The sequence below is a fragment of the Bombus fervidus genome, chromosome 17 (genome assembly GCF_041682495.2).
Source record: "Bombus fervidus isolate BK054 chromosome 17, iyBomFerv1, whole genome shotgun sequence".
In the NCBI taxonomy this organism is placed as follows: Eukaryota; Metazoa; Arthropoda; class Insecta; order Hymenoptera; family Apidae; genus Bombus; species Bombus fervidus.
Genome location: NC_091533.1, coordinates 3,543,095 through 3,557,414, shown reverse-complemented (window position 1 = coordinate 3,557,414; position 14,320 = coordinate 3,543,095). Strand labels below are relative to the sequence as shown.

At 45.7% G+C, this 14,320-nt stretch overlaps 1 protein-coding gene across 2 annotated transcripts in view; it reads left to right on the top strand.

Moving 5' to 3' along the window:
- LOC139996331 (interleukin-1 receptor accessory protein-like 1-B) overlaps positions 1 to 14,320 on the top strand; it is a 128,480-nt gene that overhangs the window by 69,786 nt on the left and 44,374 nt on the right. For both annotated transcript variants that reach the window (XM_072020657.1, XM_072020656.1), the window contains exon 2: positions 12,911 to 13,092. In XM_072020657.1, the coding sequence (XP_071876758.1) occupies positions 12,911 to 13,092 (182 nt within the window). The remainder of the gene's footprint in view (positions 1 to 12,910; positions 13,093 to 14,320) is intronic.

Below are 14,320 nucleotides of genomic sequence, written 5' to 3'. Positions count from 1 at the left end.
TCGGAATAATATCTCGAAACTGTCTTTTCTCGAATCCATCGCGTTGCTCTTCCCTTTCCTTTCGTTCTTCTCGCTTCGGTTTCCAAAGTTCTTCCGCTCGCTCGGTATTTCGCGGGTTTCGCGAAAACGCGCGAACGCTCGTTGCTTGCTCGCCAAACTAAACGGATTCTCGTAAAATTACGACGACGTTTCTAGAGCCGAGAATCGGACTGCCGGCGAAGCTATATTCCGTGAAAAGGAAGGTGCATGTTAGTAGTGAAATAATGTCGTTCCACGAACTTCTTCCTTCCCACTGTGCGTATGTGTGTGCGAACGTGTCTGTGTATGAACGTTCGTCTACAATTCGAAGAAACGTTTGCAGTCGGTGTGTAGCAAACTTATCGATCGAATCTACCGCCTCCACCTTATTATTTCTATAACCGAGCTACCTTGTGCTACCTAGCGAAACCGATCGAACCGGTCGATGGCATTCGAGACGTAGGGCTTTTATCGAGGATCCACGTGTCGTAGACGCTGCGTGTTGCGCCAGATTCCGCTGAAAATTCTTCTCTTCGTCGCGGAAAGGCTTTATCTGGTCACGACTGTCGGAAGAGAGGAAACGAAAGGGTGTCGCGCTTGTTCGGGCGCAAATGTTATTTCAGAGTAAAGGAGCGCGGTAACACGGTTACCGGTTTTTCTGTGCTTTCGGTCCGCGAGGAAAGTGCAGGACAAAGAGGCAGCCGAAGAAACGATTCGGCCAGAGAATTTCCAGAATTATGGAACCCAGGTTTGGGGCCTCGAACCCATGGATCTCGAGGAAATTTACGAGCGGACCGCTACACTGAAAGGCCGTTACACGAGCAAACCTCCCTTGTACCCGTCGAACTCGAATCTTCCGAGCTATTTACCATTTCGTTTCGGCTTTCCTTTCTTCGTTCGCTCTTTGATCGTTCGTAAAACTGTCCTGGCGCGGACAAGTCGCGATCGACGACGATCCGCAACGAACGAATTACGACGTTCGTCGTTTAGCGTCGTTGGTTAGGGGATCTCTCTGGTTAAGGAAGAAAACTAGTCGTTTCTCGCTACGGCAGACAAAGTAACGACGACCCCGAGCGATCTCGATCCCACGATGACGACGCAGATATCGAGTGCTTTCCACTCGATTCTATTTGACTCGACGTCCTTGGCGAATCGTTCGACGATATTGGAATAAATCGGGCAGGGTTTCACCACCGTTGCTAACCAACCGGTGTCGTGAAAGCGGACTGCTCGAAATCCACGTCCATCGTAAATTTCGTGCGAGGTCCTCCGAAGCGAGGTGGAAACCGCGTGTTCGCGACATTGAAATCCAATCGTCGAAATCCTCGGGGAACGTAACGAGGCTTATAGATGGAACTCGGTGCCGAACCAGCCCTCGGCTGTCGATCACGTCGGCCGGAGATCCTCGTGGAAAAGCGAAATTCCGTCGTTGCGGTAAACGATATGAAACAATAGGAAATTCCGAGTCGAAACAAAAAATACCGCGAGCTGTGCCCGTCATTCGCGGATATCGCCGGATCAATTAGAAACCGGAAGCCCGTATCGAGTATTTATTCCTTGGTAACTATTCTTTAATATATATATAATGTATTTATTGTTTTTTAATTTACGATAAAAATTTCGAGTTTTACATATTACTTCTAAATATTACTCTTTCAAAGTGTAATACTTGTTTATGGGATGTGAACAGGATATTTCATCATCTGAATTTGTATCATCATTTGAATTGTTATTAATTTCGTACAATTTTTCATACAATGACAAAAAGCTGAATCTTCTTAACCTTTAACGATATATATTACGACTAGAACTACCGATAGTTAACACGAAGCTGCTTCTACCAAAAAAAGTCAAAATAACTGGGCTTTAAAAAATACGTAATAATAGAATATTTCTATACTTATTGATTTATTACTTTCTTACAGAAGGAACTCCATGTTATGTAGTACATTTTTGGTATTATTAATACACCTGGGACAATGATACCTAAACGAGGGTTAACACATTTATAAAATTGTAGAACCGATCATTTTGACTGGTATGGTATTTATAGTGTTATCATCTAGCGATTGATTCGGAATTTTCCTGATAACTGGTATCATCACATCGAATGATACGCAGTAAAAATTTGATAGATTACCGAAGCGGCCTGTTTTGCGGTTAAGTTTTCAGGACAGAAATAACAATTAAAAACAAGAAGAAAGCTCCGCTCCCCAGCGGCTTAAATCCAAAGAATTTAACAGAAAGAAATAAAACACAAAAAATTGTAAAAACGCCGAGGCACAATACAGCATGGCTACGTTGTACCGTCGCGTATCGGTACTTTTGCCTAACACATCTTATTATAGTTCATAATTTATTGTGAATTACTCAAATGTAATAAAAAAAAAAATCTTGGTACAATAAATAAAAAAAAAAGCAGTACAAATTTGAAAAACGTGTGGGAAGTTGTACAAAACGAGGAAACTGGTTAAGATAAACAGATTGCCTTTTACACTTTGACAAGTACCATTTATTTTGTCTGGTATTGGTATAAGTAACCTCGATACAAAATTATTTTGAGTTTGAATACATAAAAAACAAAATAAAATTGATTATATTATTCTTTTAGTTATCGTTGCAAAAGTCGTTACATCATTGTGGAAAAAGAAAATATAACACGAAGTTGGAATTTTAAAATAAAATTGTAAAAGCAGTCCATTTGATTGGTGTGGTAGTTTTAATGTTAACATATATATACATAATATAATATAACACGTAGTAAGTTTGTACGAGAAGCAGCGAAATCACGAGTCACCGAGTTGTTTCTTGTCTCCAGAAACTTAAGGTATAATCTGTCGTGCAGATTTTTGTATTATATCCGAGAGAAAGAGAAGCGACATTGACGAGCAATCTGGGCGAAACTCTAGCCTTGATTAAGGGTGTTGAATGTCGCTCGTAAAACTCGTCAGGAAATCTCGTTGAAACAAAGCTGGCTCGATATACGTATACGTTAAGTCGGATACAGGTAAAACATAAGCTAGGTTCGATAAAAATGGTTAGTCATCGAACAAGAGAAACGGGCTCGGATACGAGGCATGGTGCGAGCGGGGAAAAAGCGAATCGGCCGGTTACCGTTCACCTTTGCGTCGGAATGATAGCCGTAGCGAGCTGCCGGTGATTTCCATAATCGGAACATAAATCCTGGTGATAACGACGCCAGTCGATCGAACCTAGTCACAAGTATTTCCACAGGTAGTTTCGCGACTCTCCACTCGCTCCTACCGTATAATTTTCGATACGCTGGCGAAAATCACGTCGCTACGGTAATATCGTAGGCGCATGCGAAGCCAGCTTACGTTCCTCTCGTTTCTTCCTCGCGTTCGCTGTGTCAATATTCCCGGCCGTTTACCCGACAAGCTATTCGACGCGCGTTTTCACCGACGCGTTCGTTTACGCAGCGGCCGACGCGGCTCGAGTATTTGAACTGTGCACGACCGTCTTAATTGCACAGCGACACCTACGAAGTCTCGTAATTATTTCCGAGTATCGGTTTAACGAGTACGTCGAACGTACCTTTCGGCGAGTTCCAGCGAACCTCGTTCGTATTTCGAAAGTATTCGATCCGGCGTTTTCACGTGCACGAAACTTTACCAAGTTTTGAACGAACGTAACGAAGGAACACGCTTTTTTTAAAAAACATATTTCGTACGAACGAACAAAACTACGCTTTATCGGCGCTATCTTCAAACGTCATTGTACGCTCCGGTATATAGGGTACTTCGGCTTAGCGTATTCCTTGCGGATTTTCCCTTGGAAAACGTCATAAACGTCAGATCGACAAAGTCGCTCGTTCACTTTCAGAAATTTATTTATCTAAATTTAGAAACGAGCAAAGCTCTTTTCGAACAACCTTATACGTACGTACAATACATTCGCACGTTCAACAGCACAAATAGATAGCGATCGCTAGGGAGTATACGTACGTACAAATAGGTTACGCAATGTTAATATTTACACATCTGTAGGCATTCGTCGTAAACTTCGATCTCACTCGTCGGACGTGGAGCATCGAGGCAGGGTGAGACTCCATTTCAGTCGACCATCGCGTAAAATGAAGCGCCCACGTCGGTTAGGTAAAAGTCGCGTATGTATTTGATTGGCAATACCAATCCAATAATACTACCAAGCGAAGGATACATGGAACGTTCAAGAGAATGAAAATATCGTAACAACGCAACGTTAATTATAAATACGAAACTTTGAAAGCTTCTCTCGTATCTCTCGACCGGCTTTGGCAATTTTATCGAGAACCTGGAACGCGCGTAAACTCGCATCGACGTGTATTCGCAAAGGCAAAGACAAATATTGAAAGACGCGTCGCGGAACAAAGCGACAGGGGCTGCGCGTTTCGCGCTTTGTCATCCCTTTGCCCTTGCTAACGAGACTAATCAATTTTCCAACTTTACGCAAGGAGCTTCTGACGACCGTTTTCCGAGAACAGCACCGCGTTACATCATCGGTCGTACGTGGAACTGTTCACGCGAACCCGCGACTCTTGGAAAAATTCCTGGAACAAGCGCAATGCCGATCTCGCAACGAACACGGCGAGATGCTCTCATTCGCCCTGGTGACACGGTGCAACACGTGTCATTCTTACTGGCCACACTGTATGTTGAGGTTTTTATATATCTCGGAATAGAAAGAGCAAACGCGTGAATAAATGTATCATAGAAATTCTTTATTCAGAAATGTTAGAAATTAGGACTTTCAGTGGTTTCTATCCTATATGATAATTTATTGATAGATGGATTTATTAAACAGAAAACGATGATTATTTAACGTGAACTTAATGCAGTAGCGATGACTCTGCGGTGGCTAACCGAACTTTAACTTGTTACGCCGAAATATATCGATGGCCATTAGACCTATCGAAGTTTTCCCACCGTTTCGGCTTGTCGGCATTTGCGCTTTATCATGGACATTGTCTCTATGTCGACGATCCTTCCACGGTACTATAACAGAGACCGAAGAAGCCGCTGCAAAGAGAATCGTTGTGCCAAAAACTAAACACTAGAGAAGATGTAGAGTTTTCCTAGAAGCGAGACTCGCTTCAACGCTGCCCACTAGCGTTTCATTGGGTTGGTAACTAAGCGATCGAAGACCACCCAATATATTAGATATCCTCATAGTTTAGATCATTTAGTAAACGACTGGAATTAAAATTTACATTCCTGCGTAAACGTGGCGTATTTAAGGAAACTTCTGATGCCTGTTTGCGCTACCTGTCCACTCATCTTTGTCCCCGGCTGTATATCGAACGTACAATCAGCGGTAATCGGTGCCGGACGTGATTCCGAGAAGCGCGAGCGATCGCGTCATCGGTTATCACGAAGAGAGAAGAGCCGTGCTTGGTCGGCAAGCCGGCTCGCGAGAAAATTCTATCCGGGGCGTTCGCGCGAATGCACGCTTCGTTGTATCGTTAGCGCGTGGAACTCGCGACGCGCGTCGTCGTCGCCTTCTCGGACCGTACGATCAACGTGTAAACAACGCTGTTATTTCCCGTGTTGCTGCCCATTCCCGCGAACAATTTTGCACGAACGATTCGTGCCACGAAACTCGATCTCTCGAGCAGCTGTAAAAATGGATATTACCAGCCAAGCGCGATTACGTTAATCGTTGCTCGTCCGAGAGAAACGAATTCCTCGATATTTCTTCGACGTTACAAACCGGCAACGCCGGCTTCCGAGTTCGAGTATCGAATCAGCCGAGTCGACGATTCGTGAAAAAAAGAGAGAGAGAGAAAATAGACAGAGTAAGAGAGAACGGACCGACGGACGTCGTTTATTACGAACGAAAACGAATACCGGTCGATTTGGTTTTTTTCACGTTCTCTCCGCTCTATTTTCCATGGAAACGATTTACTCGGAGTGTCGTCGATTAATGTTCCGACTCGCTATTGATCTCGCGGGGAACGAACTTCGCGGAATCGACGCAGCATGGTAATTTCAGTCGGCTGACCTGCCGTCTCGGCGTAAAGCGGCGGTTATTAAAATCGTCGGCCGCAAGTATCTGATATCGAGCAGATCACGTTGTCCCGTCATCGTTTCGTTCGCGACGTCTCTTCGCGACTCGTAGGCGAACCGTATCGCGTTCGTTTCTCACAAAAAAGACGAATATGGCGGGTAGTAAATTCAGGGTCTATATATTTTCAGCGACGCGACACGACGCGACCAATGTAGCCCATAAAGCAACTCCCATCGGATCGTCGATCGCACGTTTCTGGATTGGTCGACCGGTCGCGCTCGTTCCGTTCCACGCGCAATCGTTGTCGATCGCTGTCGATCGCTGTCGATCGTTATCGCGGTAAATACACGGTCGTCTCGAACGTTCAATCGACAGCGCGTCGCGCGTATTTACAAGCGCCGTACACATTTTTCGGCTCTAATTGTAACCGCTTTCCCCGGAACCATAGCAGTCGAGTATTTTCCCGTTCGGACGAGCGTCGGCATCGACGTAGTTGCAACGCACGATTTAGAGAAATGATCGCCGTGACGATCGTCGCTCCGTTTAACGTTTTGCGTTTGTTGAAATTGATTGCCAGCGCCGGTGATTCCGGCATTGCCTCGCTAGGCTGCCTTTCCTTAATCGACTACCGCTGGGAATTAATTACACGCCAACCCCTTTCCCTGGCGTTGCTCCGCTCGATGGCGGGGTATCGCGTTCCCGGGAAAATTAATCGCCGCGAATTAATGGGCTACGACTATTCGATTTCAAAGTGGCGTCTGCTACCGAGGGGATGCGAATTGTTTGCTAATCCTTTCGACACGCAACGCGACGCGACGCGACGCGGCCGACGACACGAGCGAGATAGAAATTGTGATTTGCTTGCTTTAACACTGTAGCCGCGAGCGACGCGAACCGAAATCGGCTCTGCTTATTCCGTTCGTTTCCGCGTGCCACGCTATTATCGCACTGGCGTTTTTGCATCGCGTTAAAAGACGCTTCTTACGCTAAACTTATACAAGATATAAATTCGCTGCATGATTTTCTACAGAAAAATATGAAAATTGCCCGCGGCTGCGGATTTAACGTTGGCTAAGCGTCGCGCGACTATTTTCTCCAGCTTATTTTTCAGACTTTCGCGACAAAAAAGCACGAAGGTCGGCGCGGAAGCGTACGTGCCGTGACTGCATCTCGTGTCGCGGTCACTTCTCGGAAAACGCGCGATCGTCCTAGAAACCTTTTTTCCCGCCAACGACGACGACGATCGACTCTGTTGATAATCGGTCGGCTAAGGCCACGGGAAAAATGAGAAAACACGGGGCAAAGAGTGGATTAATTCGCGTTCGTTCTCCACTCTCTAGCTTCCTACGATCCCGCTATCTCGCGTCATTTACGTAGGCAGTCGACTCCGCTGTAACGACGATTATCGTCGTGAAACTCTGCCGCCATGCGAAGAAAAACAAAGAATTCTGGGAAAAGCGTCTCTCGACTCGGCCAAACGAACCTTAATAGCATCCACTTGGTTAGCGAGCGTGCTACGCGATCATTGCTGTCTTCGTTGCGGAATTTCGACGATTTTCTAAAGTTACCGAGAAAATTGCGAAAAACGTTGTATGTCGTGTGTCGGATCGCGGAGTACAAGACCGGGTCGACTGTGTATGTATTTTTATATGTATTTTTTCCACGTTTCTTCGTGTATTCCCTCGTATACGTGGACCACGACTTGGGCAAATGCAACCTAGCAAGCTGTACGAAAGATATTGAAATGGCGAGTCGGACGGTCGTCTCAAGAACCTCGAAATTTAGTCTCTTGTGCAGGTTCTCGGTAGATGCGTATATATCGTAGGAAAAAGTAAGGAGAAGAGGAACGACGAGCGACATGGGCGAGCTCCTCTCTGCCTTTAGCGAGGTTGCTCCAAAGCGGCGAAAAATCTAGCGACGACATGCTGACTCGGTATATGCGTCGAGTTGGACACGGGTGAAGCACAGGAGGTTAGACTCGATCAAGGATCGAACGCGTAAAACTTTGGCTAGTACGCGATCGTGAGAAAAAATAAACGCGGAGGATCGATCGAACTCGGAGCGTGTCGGTGGCGATGAACTTTCCGAGAAGAGATGGTGGACGCGAGGCGACGCGACGCGAGTAACACGGTCGTGAAACACGCAGCGGGCAAAAATGCTTGGTGGAAATGTCGTACGTGTACACCGGTAGAAGCGGCTCGCTTTTTCCCCTAATCGGTTCCGCGAACAGAAAAGTGGAAGATTACTCGGCTCGAAATCGATTCGAGTCCCTACGTAATCGCCGTATCCTGTCCGTCGTTCCGCGACCGCTCTGCAATTTGCGAGGGAGAGAGAACCTCTTTCGTGGCGCACCATGAAAAATGACTGTCGCGTATTCCCACCGTGACAAGCAACTGTGTGTTCCTTGTCGCACGATCACGCGTCCGGCCGTCGAAACGCGGTGCGGCCAAGCATCTCGTCCAATTTCGATCGGTATCGTCGATCGCCACTGGTGATGAGTACGTCGCGAGCAGGTTTCAACATTCGACCGGATGCCTCCATCGGCATTTCGAAAAGAAGATTTTCAAGTAGATTCGAATTGAAACGCGACAGATTCGGACCCAGAACGAGTGCTTTAAATCACTTTTCTTCTTCTTATCATTGAAATCCATTATCGTAATTTGTTATAAAATATTATAAATCAAATATTACGTGCAAATAGTTGTAAGTGCGAGCAATAAAATAAAATTAATATACGACTCTCGTGAGTCGATTAGTAGTCGATAAGGTTTTAATATCGAATGTAAATAAATTTTTCATGCTTGCAAATGCACTGGTCGCGATCTTGATTTACGCGGCCAGTCGCGTCAGTGCTATACGAGATAAGGATAAAAGTACATTACGTTGTGTTGATCGTCAATGCGTGTACATAATTTCGTTTTGTACCGATAGACTTTATTTACGCGATTTTCATTCGCGTGAGACGAGTTCACGTGTAACGGATACTCCGCGTAAATCGAGGGACCGGTGTACTCATTTTGTGGTCCCGAAATAGCTTGCGAAGATCGAATAGTTCGCAAATACGTACGTGCAATGAACGAACCATTATATGAACCATTATATATTTCGAATTTGACGAAAAGAATCTTTGGTAATGAATTTAAATCGGATTTATAAATACACCTACATATAGAACTTAGTCCTATCGTTAATCACCGTGCAGAGAAGAATTAATAGGAAGAGAGATAACGAGATTTCTGTTTCGAGTAAAAATATTGAGAAAAACCTCGGCAGTTGATATCTCGGCGGATTGAGTTAAACGGCGAAATCTCAGTGACTCGATAGAAATGGAGAAACGCGCGAGAAGCCATCGGCTGCTTCTTCAAACAAACATACCGTGAAATGTTTTCGTTGGAGCTTGAGCCGAATAACATCGGGACGGTAGACTACCCGCGTTTGATTATTATAGCGTAGGAGAGAAAAACGGACTCTAGGGGTAGACTGTCGAGATTGTTTCATCGAGCATGATCGAAACCGGTAATTGAAAAAGAAGCGTAAAAAGCTTCGGGATAAATAGAATCTGCCAGATTTCAATGGATCGTCTTTCTGAAACTCACCGTGCGAAACTCGATTAAAGTTGGCGAGAACAGCTCGTTTATCGACTCTTTCTCGTTCCCTTTCTCGTTCTCGTTCTCGTTCTCGTTCTCGTTCTCGTTCTCGTTCTCGTTCTCGTTCCCGTGCCCGTGCCCGTGCCCGTGCCCGTGCCCGTGCCCGTGCCCGTGCCCGTGCCCGTGCCCGTTCCCGTACCCGTTCCCGTTCCCGTACCCGTTCCCGTACCCGTACCCGTTCCCGTACCCGTTCCCGTACCCGTTCCCGTACCCGTTCCCGTTCCCGTTCCCGTACCCGTACCCGTACCCGTACCCGTACCCGTTCTCGTTCTCGTTCTCGTTCTCGTTCTCGTTCTCGTTCTCGTTCTCGTTCTCGTTCTCGTTCTCGTTCTCGTTCTCGTTCTCGTTCTCGTTCTCGTTCTCGTTCTCGTTCTCGTTCTCGTTCTCGTTCTCGTTCTCGTTCTCGTTCTCGTTCTCTGTTCTCTGTTCTCTGTTCCGCGCAATCATTATTTTCCGTTTAAAACGAGGTCGGAAGCGCAGGTTTCCACGTCGTTACCGCAAAGTAGTCGAGAAAGGACGATCGCCGGCCATGTCGCCGGAAACGGGACGTTCGCCGAAATTATTCCACGAAATAAGGAGCACCGCTGTAATTTGCCGCGACGTTCGCGTGCTTCTCGCGTCGTTGCAAGGGCTTTATTAAATTTTTCTACCGGCTCGCGCGAATCGTCGTCGTCGAAGCTCTTCCTTTGGCGCTTCATCGAGACGCGCTAATGTCGTTCGTTCGCCAAGTTTTGTAATATCTCATCCATAAGTCAGCGGACAATTGTTTATTTTCGGACAAAACGACTTGACTGAATCTTATCGTTTATCCGTCTGCAACTATTGTAATATACGCGCAAGTCTATACTATGAAATTTCATATCTCTATTATGACATAAAGTTAGCACAATGCAAATGCTACGCAAAATATCTGACAATTTATGGACGAAAGACTATTACTAGAAATCTCACTGGAAGAGTGTAGCATTAGAATGTGATATCAGAAATTGCACGGCTGGAATTAGATTTGGTCTAAAATTGGCGCGCTCGAAGAGTCGATGAAAATTGTACAACCGAAAGCGACCTATTAATCGACTGGACATTCGGCGATCAATTTGAGCAAAGCAAAGAGATATAAACATAGCCCGTGATGAAACGCGTGTTGCGAAGAGGTCGCTTCGATGGAACGTCGCTGAGAGAACAACGCGTTTCTCGTTGTTCGTAATTTGCCACGCGTAATATGCGAGTGTCTTTGCCGAACGCAAATAACGGGTTCTCGAAGGAAAGGTAAAGAAAAGAGTCAAGAACAAGCAAACTTTGGTGTTCTCGAGGAACTGGCAGTGGGCTGGTTTTCTCGTTTTTCCGCGAACACACGAGGTAGGCAGACGAGTACGCGCCTATCGTCGCATCTGTAACGTACGTTCGCGTAAAAAAAGAAGACTGATTAGAAAGAAACTACTTTATTTACAGCGTTGCGTACAGAAGATTGGAATTTATCGAACGATGTACTGTTAACTTTGCTAATCCTCGGACCTTCAAATTCGTATAACGGCACTTTTGTTAAATCACGTTTAGAGTATGCGTCCGTTATCTGGTCGCCAAATCAGTTAAAATTCAATAAAAAAGAAAATAGTTTATCGACAGCGTGCAACGTAGTTTTCTTAGATTCGCAGCATATAAATTGGAACAGAGTATATTTGTTGCTGATCGTGCTTGCAGCACAAGTATGATGTTGCTGAAATTGCGATCTCTCGAGCCAAGGAGAGTCGCGGTGAATTCGTTTTTCCTTTCAAAAATTGTTGATACCGTTATTCATTGCCTCCGCTCCTTCGCTTGTTAAATCTCTATGCCTCTACGAGGTCGTTAGTTTCGCACGAACCTTTCCTCCTCTTTCCTATCTATCATCATCGGTTAATTCTGACACCGTGCGTCGTATACGAAATATCGCGAACTCATACTACATTTGTTTCCGTCTTTTTAGTACTAGCATCTGTGCCTTCAGAAATTCGGTTCGAAAAGTTTCGTAACGCGCGCGACACGTCCGTGTCTGCTTGCGTTCTACAGATGTAAGCATTCTGCACTTACACTTACGTACGCTAGTGAAAAGTTACCTTCGTTTATTAACACGTTGATTGCAAATGGTGCGAGTAGCGATGAGAATGAATTTATTCGTAGGTACGATCAAACTTCAACGGCAGAGCTAAAATCTTCGAGTTGTAGAGGTTTCGACTTTTCGAAAATTCAACGTGCAAAGACTTTGTACGGAACGCGTTACATTTACATTTTCAGAAAGTGTTCGTATCGAGTGTGTCTTCGTAGAAATCGCTTTGCCCAACGTGCGTAAATGCAAAAGCTAAAGACGCGAGATTATGCATTGGACTGATGAGAAACGATTAGTAGCTTCCTTGGATATACACGTGGCCCGAGGGCGAAGAAAAAGAAAAAGAAAAGGAAAGGAGAAGCATGCGCGTCCATTGTTAGTAAAAAAGGTCGATAGTATTTACATAGACAAGCAGCTAGAAAAAATGTTAAGAAATCGGCGATTTTATTTCAATTGCTTCGCGAGAATGAATATTAATATTACAAAATCGTACGTCTATAATTATAGTTGATACGTAACTAATTATCACGAATAAATATTCCTATTCATATTATAACATATTGTCAACATTTTCTAAAATATCATATAATTTAACGAAAAATACCGTCACCCAGATGGCTGACGCGTTGTTCGATATGTTAATAAAAATGATACGTATATAAATATTACAACGCACAAAGTATAATGGAAATACACTCGAGAATAACATCGAAGCAACATCGATTCGCGTGACAAATTTTACAGCGAGATTCCTTCGTCGCCACCCGATCGGCTACTTATCCACTACGATCGGCTGTAATTTATAGCTAACTATACCGATCAGCCGATCCAGTGAACACGGTTATTCGTTTACTTGGTTCTCGCGTTAGAGCAGAATACCGCGTGGGTCTCCGTAGCGGCGAGTTCGCGTTTCCAGCGAGTACGAGAGAGGCCTCGCGCGATGTCCTAGAAGATCGATCGAGCGCGAACCTCGCGAAATTAACGAGAAGAGAATACGCCGAACGGAGTGTGCTTGAGCCGAGCATTTATATTTTAGCGGAGAAAAGGTGTGAAGGGGAGAAGAGAATAAGAGAAAAAATACGAAGCGATTACGCGTGTTTCGCGTCGCGTATTCGAATTTTTCGCGAAGGTAATAAGGTTGTCGCGCTGATTGTTGCAGGTACAAGGACAACAGGGCTTATCCTTGGCCAGGCGGAGAGAGCCATTTCATCCTATATCCGGAGAGCGCGAACCAGACGATTTACGCGCAGAAGGTGAGAAGCTCCGACGCGGGACGATATTCTTGTCAGGCGAGAAACGACACGACCATCCTCGAAGGAGATATCACGCTCGCCGTTCTCGGTTAGTATTTTCTCTGAGGTTTTGTCCACGTACGCGTATTTTCACGGTTACGATCGAAGATGTCGCGACGCGTACACGTTTCCGCATTTTGTCGTCTTGCACGCCACGGTACTCGTCCGCGGAGAACGTTTAGCGAACGTTGTTCAAACAAACTGAATGAACAATTTCCTACATTGTATTATACGTTATCGTACATTAATCGATAAATCGGCGTACGCGTCGTTCGCGCGAATAGACGAGTCGCGATTCCATGTGTTTCAGCTTCTGGAAAACCTGTTTATGACGTTTTCTTTCCACGATAACTCGAGAATCGAGGGTCGGTCGAGCGCGGATATGAGATAAGAGACAGAGAGAGAAAAAGAGCTCGTCGAATCGAGAGTATCGTCGAGAGCGTATTATAGAAATCCGCAGAAGAAATTGAAATTTAGCGATGCGGAACAAGCGAAGCTGCGAAGCAAACGCACTCGATGCATCGTCTTCGTCGACAGCGACTCGAGGCATTCTCGATATCATTCACCTCGATAATTCCAATATCGTCGCGGTATTATCGCGCGACAATTACGCCATTTCTCGTTTATTTCGCGGAGCGATGGCCGCGCTTCGAGTCGAGCACAAGAGTCGCTGCCAGAAAGCTTGCATCGTAGCAGGGGTATATACACCGCGTCGGATCGATACGGTCGGTGAAAATTGGCTTCGTCCTTGGTTATTTACGTTGTTCGACCGATCGCCTTTTCGTTCTCTTTCGCGGGCCACGATTCCCGGGATGATTTACGTTCGGCGAGAGAAGGCCGGGGCAGCGCGGCGCAGACCGATTGCTCGCGCTCGCAGAAAACACAAAGTCGATATCTATGCGTCACACGCTTCGCGTAGATGGTAGTTCCAAGAGCCGCAAATCGATTCTTTTTCTGGGAAATTAAACCGCGTCCGGTGTGCAAGAGGCCAGGAGAGGAACGGCGCGTGGGCGAGAATTTCTCGTCGAGAAAGCATGCCGCGGCGCGCCGCTGCTCCGACAGATAACTCCGAGGCAGAAGCACGCGTCGCACGTATCTGTATACTGTGGATTCGAGGAAGCTCGATTAGAACGAATTTCCTCGTATCGCGATCTCACGGTGGCGTGCGTTCTCTTTCGGCCAGTGCGTCGTTTCATCCTTTGAATTGCAGCGATGCGACGCAACCTTTTAAACGCGGCTATTCCCATCGAGCCATCGAAACCCGCTTGGCCAATACT